The 15,263-nt window shown below is 31.8% G+C and overlaps 1 protein-coding gene across 1 annotated transcript; it reads right to left on the reverse strand.

The window, feature by feature from the left end:
- Nucleotides 1–13,445: 13,445 nt before the first annotated feature.
- LOC129309800 (calmodulin-like protein 7) lies at nucleotides 13,446–14,467 on the reverse strand. The gene has a single exon (XM_054951519.1). The coding sequence runs from the start codon at nucleotides 14,369–14,371 to the stop codon at nucleotides 13,667–13,669; it is 705 nt and encodes a 234-aa protein (XP_054807494.1). The 5' UTR covers nucleotides 14,372–14,467; the 3' UTR covers nucleotides 13,446–13,666.
- Nucleotides 14,468–15,263: the final 796 nt, after the last annotated feature.

A 15,263-nucleotide genomic window follows, 5' to 3' on the forward strand; every position in this document is an offset into this window, starting at 1 on the left:
TTGATCTTCTTGGTGGTCTCATCTACCATATTCGACCCCAAAAGACTTCTTGCTTAATTTCATTCAATGAAGAGGAGAATGACAATTCCTTTCCATATAAAGCTCATACGATGCCATTTGAATGCTTGAGAGATAATTGTTGTTAAAGGCAAACTCAACTAGTAGAAAATGGCTCTCCTAATTATCTCCCAACTCAATTTCACATGCCCTCAACATATCCTTTAAGGTTTTAATCATTATCTCCTTTTAACCATCCTTATACAGATGATATGCTGTGCTAAACATCGAACCCATTTCTTAGTGTAGGGCCCTCTAAAATTTTGAAGTAAACCTCATATCCCTATCTGAAATAATGCTTCTCAGGAACCTACAACCACAATCAAATGAGAGAGGAAAAAATCATCCAGATATTAGAAAGAACCCATTAAGGAAGCAAAATGAGCATACCTAATTTTAGATCAACTAAACATCTTAAATTATATTTAAGGCAATATAAGCAAGTTGATGTAAATAGCATAGCATAACATTAAAAAGAAATACATAATGATAAAATGCAAAAATCAAGCTTTTTTTGGAGTGTTCTTAGTGTATTTTGTCATACAAAGAAGGCTTGGTGCTTCTATCATCCATTTCATTCTTGAGAACCATTGGTATCCATACGTGATTTATCACACAAAAAAGCCAAGTGCTCCTGTCATCCAAATCACATTTGAGAGTATAATAGCCCTACATTTGAAATGTCATTAGTGAACTAAAGGAAATTGTATAATCTTCATTCCATGCATGGAGAGGACCAATTCATGCTTGAATTGGACTCTGACATTACATTAAATGTTTTGCAAGAAAAGTGACTTTTTTTTATGTTCTTTACTCTTACACGATGCCAATTACTATAATATCTTCCTTGAGTGTTCTTAATAGTCTAAACTACCTTAAACTATATATAGGATCTTATCTAAGTTAGTAGATGACCTTTCTTGAACCATTTATTGTTCATTAAGTGCCAAAGTGCTAAATTTCTCCTATAATACATTCATTCTATATGAAATGAGCTCTTAGTTAGTTTATAGACCATAAATGTATTTTCTACTCATTTGAGAACTATATTTATGAGTAACTAAATTGTTCCTATAATCTCATTAGCTGAGAATTGTCTAGAAAACACCTTCTACTTATTTATAAGTAAATCAAGGGTTGTTATCCTTTGAGTTGTTATAGAGAAGAGATTTTCTATGTGTAGGTGATTATTGTCAAGAGAGGTGTTCTCTTGTGATTGAGAGACTCATAGATGTTGTGAGAAATTTGCAAATAACTAACAAGTTCCCAAATAAAGTTGTGAATTATACTATGGTGGCAAATACCTATTGAAGATAGTGGATTTAGTAGAAAATTTCAAGAGTAATATTAAGGATTAGATGTAAGCCAAGTAGTTAGATTGAACTAGGATAAATTCTCTATGCAGTATTTCTATCATTTAACACTTTATGTTCAACATATCTATATTCTACTCTCTTTCTTTGTTCTTTAAATTAAGGTTTTGAAAGTTGTGTATGTGCTCTAGTTGTTTGTGTTTTTCACTATTCCAAACTATCTTGGGAAAAATACTCATCGAGCTTTCCTATTAAAGAGTTTTAGGAAATACTCCTGCAACAAAAGTATTTGAGTATTATACTCACTTATATCATTTTAAACTTCTTGTTACACTTTCTAACTATGCTAAATTTTATGATAATCTTTGTTTAGATTAAAATTTTCTAAACACCTAATTCACCCCCTCCTGGGTGTTATTTCTTAATCTTACAAGAAGGCTCCATAGAGGATGTGACTACTTAGAGTGTCACTCTAATTAGAGGAATGAGGATGAGACAGTAAAAGAAGTTAAGAAAAGGGTTACTGAGAGTCCTTCTAAGCACAGACCTAATAATCTTAATCCCATTTAAGAAATAAACCCTAATGATCCCAATACCTAAACTATGGTCCTCTCTTCTCAACCCTTTAGTCTAAATTCTCTATTTGATAGAGAAATCTTAGAAGTCTATATTTAAGCAAAGTTACATGATACTTTAGGCTGCCCCCATATTTTTTACGATGTTAAAGGGGGAGAGAAAATAGAAAGACCTTAGCTCATCTTTGACAAGGGGAGAGCAATCAAGCTTTATGTGTTTTATTTCTATCTTTAAAGTTTTTAAGTGTCACCCAATTCACCCTCTGTCTTAGGTTCTAGCCTATTCTAATAATTGGTATCAGAGCTTAGACTTTTGATTAAGGACTTAATAATCTATGAGGATCTTAGAGCTAGTTTTAGTGACAGTGTTCTCCTAAAAGATGTTGAGATTAATAAGCCCCTAAGATTCAATGGTAAAAACTGCACCTTTTGAAAAAGCAACATGAGATTATTCTTTAAAGCCTTAAACCTTGATCTATAGGAGATTGTTGAGAGTAGTCGTTACATTTTTTACAAAACTATAAAAGGACAACTTGTGAGAAAAGAAAGGAGTGAATTTATAGAAAAGGAAGAGAAACTTGTGCTGCTCAACTCCAAGGCAAAATTAATCATTGCAAGTGCCTTGAGTCAACAAGAGTACTTCTATGTCAGCATTCTAAAAACAATAAAGGAGATGTGGGATGCTCTAGAGATTACTCATGAAGGCATAAAAGGACTCAAAGAGAACAAAATGAGCACATTGACTCAGTAATATGGGCTGTTCAAAATGAAGCCTGTAGAAAGTATCAAAGATACGCAAGTCAGATACACACACATCATGAATGAGCTTGTAGTACTTGGAAAGACTTATACTCAAAAGGAGCAAGTCAAAAAAATTATAAGAGGTCTCCTGGTTGAATGATAACCCAAAATTACTTCTATTAAAGAAGCAAAGAGTGACTCCATGAGATCTATGGCAGCACTATTTGAAAGTTTTGTCGAGCATGAAAGAAGACTATCCATGCTAAAAGAAGATGCTGGAAAGAAGAAGAAGTCACTGGCTCTAAAAGTGATAAAGGAAGATTCTAATCTTGTGACTAGTGGTAGTGAAGATTCAAATAAAGAAATGGCCATGTTTGTTAAGAAGTTTGGCAAATTCTTTGGAAAGAAATTTGGCAAAAAGTTCTTAAAGAAGAAAGAGAAGAAAATCATTTACTACAAATACAAAAAGCTAGGACATATTAAGGCTGACTGTTATCTAAAACAAGAGAGTAAGAGCTATAAATATGATAAAAAAAAGTTCAAAGCTGATGAGGAGTCCATAGAAGAAGAATAGGAAAATCTCTATTTGATGGCCAAAAGCAATCCTGATCAAGTAAATGACTCTGACTCTAACTCTGAATTTGATTTTACTTATAGGAGCTAAAGATTTCTTTTGAAGAATTGCACAATGAATCTTTTCTTTTTATGAAAAATCTTTCCCAAGTCAAGAAGAAGCTTTCTATTTCTAAAAAGGAAAACATGTTTCTTAAAACTGAAAAATGATGCTTTGAAACATAATATTTCTATTTTAGAAAAGAAAACTCAATGTGTTGACTATCCTCTTCATATTTTAGAAAAGAAAGATTTGAAAAATACTCTTGCAAAATTTGTTAAGGGTAGAGATACTTAAACAAAATTTTGAGTCAATAAAAAAGTGTATTTGATAAAACTGGCATAGGTTATAAGCCTAATAAGAAACAAAAGTACTATAACAACTTCTTTATTCCTACTACTATGATTAACTCACCCAAATTTACTTGTTGCTACTACAGCAAGAAAGGGCAAATGACTAAGTCATGTATCCATAAGAAGCAAGGGTTGAGTAAAAATATGAAGTGGGTTCTAAATGGGTCTACTAACCTATTAGAACCCAAACAGATTTAGGTACCTAAGCAAATATGATCTTTATGTAGGTAACAAGGAGAGTTACTAATGGAAAATGGTATATAGATAGTGGTTACTCTAAGCACATGACTAGTGATAGCTCTATATTCCTATACATGGTAGAAACCAAAGATGGTGGAATTGTCACCTTTAGAAACAATGAAAAGGGAAGAACTCTTGTTATAGGTAAGGTTTGTATGAATTCGTCTAACTCTTCATGCATTGATAATGTTTACTTAGTTGATGGTTTAGGACATAACCTCTTGAGCATAAGTCAATTATGTGACAAAGGTTATGAGGTTATATCTAATGCCATGCGTTGTGTTATGAGAGATGAACAAACAAGAAAAACCATCCTCGAAGAGAAGAGAGTTCAAAATGTTTACTTAATTGATCTTTGTGATGATGACTCTCTAAATACAAAATGCCTCATTTCTATTAATGGTGAGAGCTAACTATGGCACAAGGGATTAGCCCATGTCAACATGAAGCAATACAAGCTAGTAAAGAAGGACCTTGTCATTAGGAAATTTCAAATTTATTAAGTTTTGTAAAGAATAGGGAATTAATCATAAATTCTTAGCTCCTAGAACACCTCAACAAAATAGAGTTGTGGAAAGAAAGAATAGAACCTTAGACGAGATGGCATGGACTATTCTAAATGAGAAGAAACTTCCTAAGAATTTCCAGGCAGATGCCATGAGCACAACCTATTACATCCTAAATAGAGCACACATTTGACCTATTCTGAACAAAACTACTTATGAGCTCTACAAGGGAAGAAAGCCTAACATCTCTCATCTACATGTATTTGGTTGTAAGTGTTTTATACTCAACAATGGTAAGGATAATCTAGATAATTTTGATTCTAAAAATGATGAAGCTATATTTCTTGGTAATTCCAACAGAAGTAAAGCTTTTAGAGTCTTTAACAAAAGAACCTTCTTAGTTGAAGAGTCAATCCATGTAACATTTGATGAATCCTTATCAAATGAGAACAAGGAAGAAGAAACTGTAAATCTTCCTCTTGGTGATCTCTCACTGAAAGAAAAGGAGAAAAATCAAACTAACAATGATACCATGACTAATGATCAAAATGGACAGATAAATGATCTTCCAACAAGTTGGAGATATAATAAGTCACGTTCTATTGATCAAGTCATTGGAGAAGTTAGTGATAAAGTTAGAACAAGAGGTTTACTTAGAGAAGTATGCCATTTCAGTGCATTTCTTTCTAATATTGAACCCTTTGACATTAAAGAAGCCTTATTTGATGAATATTGTTTCCTAACAATGTAAGAAAAGTTAAACCAATTTAAGAGAAGTCAAGTTTAGGACTTAATGCTTAGACTAAGTGATCATCCTGTAATTGGGATGAAATGGGTCTTTAGAAACAAACTTGATAAAATTAGTATTGTGGTAAAATATAAGGTCAAGCTAGTAGCTAAAGGTTATAATCAAGAAGAGGGTATTAATTACAATGAAACCTTTGCTCCTGTTGCTAGACTTGAGGCTATTAGATTTTTACTTGCTTTTGCTTGTATTAAGGACTTTAAACTTTATAAAATGGATGTCAAAAGTTCTTTCTTGAATGGACTAATCAATGAAGAAGTGTATGCAGAGAAACCTCCAGGATTTAAGGATCCATCAATGCCAAATCATGTTTACAAATTCAAGAAAGCATTATATGGACTAAAGCAAGCACCAAGAGCATGGTATAATAGGTTAAGTTCTTTCTTATTGCACGAAACATCAAAATAGAAATCGTGGATAAAACTCTATTTTATCAAACTGAAGGTAGTGATATCCTTATAGTTTAAATTTATATTGATGATATTATTTTTAGAGCTACTAATGAGGTTCTTTGTGAGAAATTTGCTAAGATTATGCAAGTTGAATTCGAGATGTCTATAATAAGAGAGCTAAAATTCTTTCTTGGATTGGAAATCAAGCAAATGAGAGATAGAATCTTCAAAAGCCAAACCAAATACACTCATGAACTACTGAAGAAGTTTGGATTTGAAAATTCAAATCCAAGTAATATACATATGAGTGCATCAATCAAGATGGATAAGGATGAAAAAGGAAAGAAGGAAAATCAATCAAAATTTAGGCAGATGATTAGATCACTACTCTATTTAACTACCAGCGGACCTAATATCATGTTCTGTATTTGTATATATGCTAGATTTAAAGCTAATATAAGAGAGTCTCACTTAAAAGCTGTGAAGAGAATTTTCCAATATTTGAATAGAAAACCATAGCTAGGAGTCTAGTTCCCTAAAAGAGGAAAACTTAAATTAATTACTTACTCAAATGCTAATCATGATGGATACAAGATAGATAGGAAGAGCATGAGTAGGACTTGTTAGTTCTTTGATGGCTCACTAATATCATGGTTCAGCAAGAAATAGAATAATGTGTCCATATCCTCTTGTAAAGTTAAATACTTGGCAATTGGAAGTTGTTGTGCACAAATTTATTGTTAAAACAACAATTAGAAGATTTAGGAGTTCATCTCAAGGAGATTCAAATCAGACGTGACAACACTAGCACCATCAATTTGGCTAAGAATCTTGTCCAACACTCAAGAACTAAGCACATTGATATAAGGCATCATTTCCTAAGAGATCATATGTAGAAGAATGATATTATATTAGAGTTTGTACCTACTACCAAGTAATTAGCAGATATTTTTACCAAACCTCTGGTTCAAGAAAAATTTACTTTCATAAGAAGGGAATTGGGAATAGTAAATACCTAATGATTTGTAATATTCTTAAACTTAATTATATTACATTTTGAATCTTTTACTAACTTAAGCTTTATAGCTGTTCTAAGTTGTTTTTGTAAGGCTTAATTTGTGAATTATGGCTTTACTAGATTAAGTCAATTGATTCTCAAAGAAAGAAGTCAAGAAACTAGGTATTATTTGCTTTAGATAATGGTTATTATTGTCTTAGGACATTTCTTACAAGTTCACATGTTATATCTTGCATGAAAATGCCTTATTCTGTGATAATCACTATGTGGCTACATTTTCACGTGTGAGACATCCTTGGTCACTTGCATGAGTAAAATAGCACTCAGGATACCATTCTTCCTGAGTTGTGCTAAATCACAAATGAAGAAGGTAGTTTTGCTTGCATGAAATAGCACTTAGAATACCATCTTTCTTGAGTTGTGCTAAATCACGCGTGAAGAAGGAAATCTTACTTGTGTGAAATGTTCTCCCAAGAGCATTTTGTTTTGACTTGGTCATTTCTCACATGAAAACTACTTGTGACCATGCATAATTCTGCTAGTCATGAATTTGCAAATTTTGAACCTAACATATATGGATAAATCACGCGTGAAACACACCAAGTCACAAGTGAGAAGTAGCAATTAGTTTGAAGAACTAGCTAAATCACTCACAAAACACCTTGCTCCTCACGTGTGATCCTACATTACTTATATATATTTCACATGTTTACTCTTTATTTTCACTCGTGAACCAATGTTCAACTTTCTAGCTATTACTTATTCTCTCCTTCTTAACTGCCTTCCTAATTCTTCTCTTGCCATTTTAGAATTCAAATTCCATTAACCATTAAAGTGGGATTAGAGATTCAGATGATTAATTGATATTTTGACTTGTTTGTATGTTGTATGAACAAATATGGGTGATAGGAGTGCATTTCAAGTTGAAGCAAGTGCGCGTGTGAGAATAGATGTCACTGTGCCACACGCCGCGGTGCATGCCGTAACTTGTGCTGCATGCACCGCGGTGCTTAGACCAAAATTTGCCTTTATAAGTCGTGAAATTTTAGAAATTTCAGAGGAGAAAAATTGAGTAACACATGAGATAGAGAGAGGAGAAGGGCTGAGGAGTTAGGTTAAGTCATTTTGGAGCAATAGAAGGTGATTCAGATCGATAAATTGCCAGGTAAGCTACGTATAACTCTTACCTTCCATTTTATACAAATTTCTCTAAAAATGAGTTATAGGAAAATTAAATCGATGGAATTTGAGGGGTTTGATTCTTTCCTAATAGTAATAAAAAGGTTCTCGAAGGTTAAATTAAAGCTTTGCTACTAGTTTAGAGCTAAAGCTTTGAACCTGTAGGCTCAATTTTAGCCTTTAGAGAGAGAAAATTAGGGCAAAAATTTATCTTGAGTGAAACAAGACCAGTTGAAGTGATGTAAAGTAGTAATTAGGTAGCTAGGGACTTAGAATGGATAAATGAAAAAGAGTTTACGAATGAATATAGCTCTAAGTGGTAAAAATGAGTTTTTCATCAAAATGGACCAAATGACTAAAATGTGCCAAATGTATTCAGATTGGCATATTGGGTGTGTGAGTAGAGGAAGGAAGCTTGAGAAAAGAATGTGTGATAATTGAAATTCATGAGTAACTTTTCTAGTGACAGAAGGGCTGAGGTAACCGAATAGCTTCCTTTGTTTGATTGTTTATTGTAATTGTATGTTAGTATACTATGTAATGCAAATGGTTTTGAACTATGCATGTTTTATAGCATCGAGTGATTGTTGTATGTGAAAAGACTTTTAGTTTAAATGAGCATTGAAATGTGTGTTTTAAAATTAAAAATATTATTTGTATATAATGTGCAAGAAAGTGTGATATGGTAAATGGGAACCTTAAATGGTTCGGGAAAGCATGATCATAAGGGTAAGAGTTCACTCGAGTATAAGAGATGATAAAGATCATATGGTAAGGTTTCCTTAGTACTCTGTTAGGGTACAGTGTTGAAAATAATTCTCCTTAGTGCCTTGAGAGGTGCGGTGTTGGAGAAGATCTCCTTAGTGCCTATTGAAATATGGTATTAGCAATGAGAGACTTCTTAGTATCTTTACAATGCGGTGTTGGAGTCCCATTATGTATATTAGGGGAAAACCATAATCTATACTATACGTTAAAACATCTTTGGTCGGGTGATTCTACTACTACAAGTGAGCTGAAGACTAATAAGAGTGTACATTAGTCTAAGATGAGCCTATGGTTTTGTGTCGAGGTGATTCGAAGGTTCGGTTGGTAGAGATCATGCTAGTTTGTGATTGGATATGATGAAATATCTTGAGATAACATGACATTCCTTGTGATTGAGGAAAAGTTGAGAAAGGATGTGAGATATGATGTAAATGCTATTTTATGAGGTTTTGATGGTATACTATATTTACTTCCATATTGTTATATGTGATAGTTAATGGGAGTGAGTTATTCTGTTACTAAGATTTTTATCTCACCCTCGTGGTTACATGTTTATAGGACTGGGAAGTGATCAGGCTAAGGAAAGAGAGTCTGGATCGGCTTAAGTTGAGAAGTTGTGTACTCTGAGGTTGTGTAATGAACTAAATTGAGACTGTATATATATAAGTAAATATGAGTTGCCATAGGGTTGCATGTATTGAACTAAAATTTTGTGAAATCAAGCCTAATTATGTGTATATGTGTTGTTTAAGATAAAGGGGCTATGATTTGAGTATAGTTGCATCGAAATGGTTATTTGTGTTGGTGAATCTTAAGCCAAGGGACAAATTATAATTAAATGAGTAATTTAGGGTTAAGATTATATTGTGAATATGATTGTATATGTATGAGTTGAGAAATAGCCAAGTGGGCTAAGTTATGCCAAGAAATGGCAAAGTATGTTAAGTTTGTGAATTGTAAAAATTGGCCGTAGATGGGTCAGATTTTGATATATGAGTATGATTGTGAATAATTATGGTTAATCAGGTGTATAGATCCTTTTGGACTTGTTTTAAGGCCTAGAGTGGTCTAATGACAGTAAGGGATCGATTTGAGCGCTTGGGTGCGCAAAATTTTTAAAAAAAGTGACTTTTTGCACCCGGGTGTCCAAATTTTGATCGGACTGTTAGATTGTGTCCAAACCTATCTCATTAATTAGTATATAAGCTAAACTTTGTGTGGGCGCTTGAATCACTCCAATCGAATGTCATATGTGAAAATGGTGCACGCCAGAATTTCATCATTGTTGTTATCAAAATGATAGCAAAAATTCATACAGGAGCGCCGGGGCGCATGGTGATACATGCCGCGCGCACAACACAAACAAGGTAAGCATGTGGCTTTATGCCACATGCCACAGCGCACTAACCGTCTGCCGCGGAGTATAGACTAAAATTTACTTTTATTTTGTGATAAAATGCATGCAATTGGAATAGGAATGCTAGTGGGTGATATCCACTATATAATTGAGGTGTACGATTTACTTCCACTGTGTTTTTCTCTAATTGTGTTGTGAACTGATCGATTTTATAAAATAAGTCTTCAACCGAAGCTTTTGAAATGAAAATTAGTTATCATGATTGATGTGAGGTAATGATAACACCGTAATCTTATATTAAGTGGATATATGAGAGGAGGTGACACACCTTCTTACAATAATCATGCTTGTACATGTGTTACAACAAGGCATGTGCAAAGTCCACATAAGCATGTTGACATTAAATCATGTCTTGCTCAAACTACATACTAGCTTTTGCATGAAGACATCCTTTCAAATAATTCCCACTTCACATAGGTTTCCAAAATCATGAACATACATTTATATTAATACATTACATAGCAAAATAATAGAATAACATTTTGCAAAACTCATAACTATCTAAACAAGCAAGTACAAGGATTAGATTATCCCATTACCTCAATCATTTTGTTATGAAAAGGGTTATCCATGGCAAAAAAAACTACTCTTTTGATATCCACTAGCTCAAAGGAGACCAAACAATAATTGATCTACAAGATTAAATGCTCATTAATTTTAAACACTACTAAACACGCTTTTAAGCTAAGATTTGTTACTCACACTCTAATTTTTTTTTATCATTAGCTTAACCAAAGCCCTAACAACTTCCTACTAGCATCATTTAACATCTCTAAACTTAGATAACACTAAATTACGACTCATATTACTCCCAAACTCCTATTTTAAGCTTATAGGATTCATCTAAACCCTAACTCAAAACTCTAAATCATCATTACTAAACCTAAGCATAGAAGTTTAAATTAACTCCCTATAGTCCCAAAGAACTCAATGGGTTCAGTCAAAATCCTTTAAAGGACAAAATATGAGATCCCCAACTTTCAAACTTCAAAACAGTTACATAGGAGGGAAGGAGGAGGGGTCAAGAAGCTTACTTGAGTGTTATACCAGCTTAAATGCTTCCAAAGCTGCCTAAAAGATGAAACCCTAGCAGCCTAAGTCCTCCCTTTATTGTCCCTCGCATTCTTATTTTCCCTTCTTCTATCTGTAGACACTCCAAGCATATGATTTGTTCAATTTTTTGCACATCCATCTCATCGAATGGCATAGTAGTGCCAAATTCGAACTTAGGCCTCACTCTAAAGCCCGGTTGGATACCTATCCTAGCCTTCCCTTAATGCCATCCTAGGTTCCAAAATGTTCATCAATGATCTGAAAACTCGATAGAGTTAATTTATTGTTATTTTACTAATTTACCCTTATTAGTTTTCTTAAATTCCAAATTTAAAATTTGGGGACGTTACATTTTGCTCCTCAAAAAAATAGTGCAAACTTCACTTATTAGTACAAGTGTCTAAGGCTCCTAAAAAAAATTCAAATATAAAAATGCACCTTAACTCATATTTTTATTATCCTACATTAATTCATCCTTTCTCTTGAGCTGACAGTGGAAGCAAGTTGATACTAATATAAAATTCATGTAATCAGTAAATATGTGGAATAAAGAAAGTTCATATATTTGGGATGAGTCATATTATACATGATTTAATTATAAATAATATGAATTTTTACAATTTTGATAAATATATTTTATGCAAAATAAATCTGTTAATTAATTTATTTTCCCAATTTCTTAAAGATAAAAGGGGAGAAAAGAGTTCAAATATTTGTTTGACTTCTTTCTATTTAGTACTTGCTGGACGAGCTTTAGCTGAAGCTTAAGGATGATGCGTGGATAATTAATATAAAATACTCGACAAAGGAGCATTATTATTGTGCCATGTACAATAAATAAATCTATTAGTTTATTTTCCCAATTTTTTCAGAATTTTATGAGTTTGGTTCTCAATTATGTAATTTTATTGTGATAAATTTACAATTTATATTTTAAATTTTAACAAGAAAAATAAATTTATTTATTTTTTAATCATGTTAAAATCTAATAAATAAATTATAAATTCATCATAATAAAATTATAAAATTGATAGCAAACTTATAAATTTTTAAAATTTAACAGTTAAAACTTGGATTGAATTTTTGGAACCCATCTATCACCCTCTAATGAAAACGCGTAACATCCTTATCAATAATTGTTTTTTAAATTATTTGACCAAACGGCTTTTTAGATATATTCCACAATTCATGCAAACCTAAACAAAATCCTTGGCAGTTAATTGGTTTGGTAAGACATTGGCCCCCACCCCAAAAAAAAAAAAAGGCAATTCAGTAAGCAAAATTAGATCATTTCTATTGGGTTGACTAAAAGAATTGAAGCAAAAATCTCATATCAAATTAAATTCAATTAAAAATCTTACAACAAAACTAAGGAACTCCACCTCTAAACATTCATACTTCATTTAATCTTTTTTAAGTCATTTCTAATATTTTTATTGAAATCAAAAAAAATTTTAAACATCATTAACTTAATCTATAAATTCATTACAAATTTTCAATTTTACTCATATTACATATGCATACTTTAAGATTAAGAAAATGATAATAAAATTTTTTTAAATTATATAAATGATAATTTAGTCTCTCGAAATGCCATCATACCAATGAAGTCCTTAAAGACTTTTTTATTATTAAGAAATTAATACAAATAACTAAATTACCCTCAGTTCAAATTTCAAATTTCAATTGCCATTAACAAGTTTTGTTTCAAGATTCACAACTTTTCTTCTTACAATTGCAAAAATTCAATAGCAGTTTGCAAGTTTGTATTTAAAATCCTAATATTTCTCAAGTGTTACAAATATCAATTGTTATTTACAAGTTTTGTTTTAAGATTTATAACTTTTCTTCTTAAAATCACAAGAATGCAATAGCAATTCACAAATTCGCATTTAAAATCTTAAACTAAGGGTAATTTAATCATTTATATTAGTTCTATAGTGATAGAAATGTCCCTAGAGACTTCTGAAAATTATAATATTTTTAAAAATTAAAATGTCTTTTACATAATTCAAAGGGATTATATTATCATTTTCTCTTTAATCTTAAAATACTATAACATTTAATAACTTTTTTAAAGTTTAGTAAGATCATAACAATTATTGATGTGCCATGTAAATAAGATCAAAATAAATGCCTTCTTTACCCTATAAATAAGGCTTGAAAAGCAATATAAATAGTACACCTGGAGTAAAACTTGCAATCATTACAACAAAAAATACACACAAAAGATTTAATAATTATTTTATAATTATGCAACTCTTGCATCGTCTTAAACTCTTATTGACCTTCTTTCTTTAAAAATTTCTACTCTTGATTATCAACCTGAATTTAATTTCTTAATAAAAATATATAAATGCTTCATACAAGACTTTATCTAACCCAACCAAACAACAAAAGCAAAAGAAAAGAAAAGAAACGAAAAAAGAAACATAAGAACACAGCCAATTACAAGCAGGCGAAGAGATGAGTTGAAGGACGACAAGATATAACCTGAAGTCAGGAGTTCAAAACCTTATGTACTACAGACGACATCATATATAATTGTAAAATTTACACAAATTTCTGTAGCGATACCAGATCTGCAGAAGAAGAAGAAGAGATAGAGAGAGAATTGTAATTAATTAATTAATTAATTAAGAAGCCAAGACAAGCTTTCGTGATTTCATCATTGTCTTGAACTCGTGAAAATCAACCATACCATCTCCATCCATGTCGACCTTACGAATCATCTCTTTGCAATCTTCCATCTTCTTCCCTTCCCTCAACCCTAGTGAAGTCAGAACCAGAGCCAGCTCTTCCACTGATATACGCCCATCTTTATCTTTATCGAAAACCCCAAAAGCCTCCTTCAGATTCTCTTCCTCTTCTTCTCTTATTTCTCCTTCATCCTCATCCTCATCTTCTTCGCTTCCTCTCTGATATTCTCGGCCCATACACTCATCAGTCAGCAAACAGAACTCGTCGAAATCAATCAGCCCATCTCCATTAGAATCAAACTTCACCACTATCTCGTTGATTTCTTTGTCTGACATCACGATCCTGATGTTCCTCAGCGACTCTTTCAGCTCCTGCCTCGTTATGAACCCGTCTCCGTTCTTGTCGAAAGTCGCGAACATCCGCCGGAGTTCCTCCTTCTTCTTGGACCTCTGATCACCATTATTACTTGTCTTCTTCTTCTTCTTCTTCTTCGGAGTTTCAGGCGAAGGAGGAGAAGAAGATGGACTGGCTTTAATGGGTTTTTTGGAGAAGAAATATTGAACAAGAGATGCGTGAAACACCGTAGCCAGGAGGCCGCCGAGGAACAAGAGTGCTAGGAAGAGTATAGTGAGCAAAAACATGTTTTGGGATAGGTCAAAGGATGCAGACAAGAAGAAGAAGACGAAGAAGATAGATTTACGAGACAGGAGTGAAGGACAATTAATGGAAGTTAAAGTAATAATAAATGAGGAAAAGGAATATAAAGGAAGGAACGCGGAGTTTGGTGGAGTTGTTCCTTTGGATCCCACAGTTATCAAATACAAAACCGCGTGAAACTTTGATAGCTTGCTTTCTTCTTTCGTTTTTTTTTTTTTTTAAAGAAACTTTGCTTCTCCTTTGTTTTTTTTTTTTTCAAGTAAAATTTAATTTGCAAATTATTCTAGTTTTTTTAATTTTGAATTAGATCTTATAATTTATTTTGTATTAATTTAAAATCCTTAATTTTTTTTATAAAATCAAATTATGCACTTTTATACTTTTATTAAAAATTATACAATTTTAGAATTAATTAATTACCAATTTTATTATTGAAAATGTATATAATTAAGATATGTTTTCTTAATAACATTTATAGAATTTTCATAAACAATTGATAAAAGAGTTATTTAAAAATTATTCCATTAACTTTTTAAAAATGTGTAATCTAGCATTTGGCATTAACAAAAATTAACTTTAACAATTAATTAATAAAAATGATAGAAAAAAATTTAAAAATTATAATAAAGGATCCAAAATTACTGACAAGGACCTAGAAATTTTTTGGTTATTTTATATAATGTTTGAGAATTTTTTTTGTTATTTTTTTATTTAACTAACAGTTAAAGTTAACTTTTATTAACAGTAAAAATTAGATTACATCATTTTTAAAATTGAAGAAATAAGTTATACAATAAATAAATTCAAGATGTATGGTATTATTGGATTTAAAGTTAAAGGTTAATTTTCTCATTTACGATTAATAAAAATGCAAAC

The sequence above is a fragment of the Prosopis cineraria genome, unplaced genomic scaffold (genome assembly GCF_029017545.1).
Source record: "Prosopis cineraria cultivar Desert tree isolate PC_DT_omini unplaced genomic scaffold, ASM2901754v1 PC4, whole genome shotgun sequence".
NCBI classification, from domain to species: domain Eukaryota; kingdom Viridiplantae; phylum Streptophyta; class Magnoliopsida; order Fabales; family Fabaceae; genus Prosopis; species Prosopis cineraria.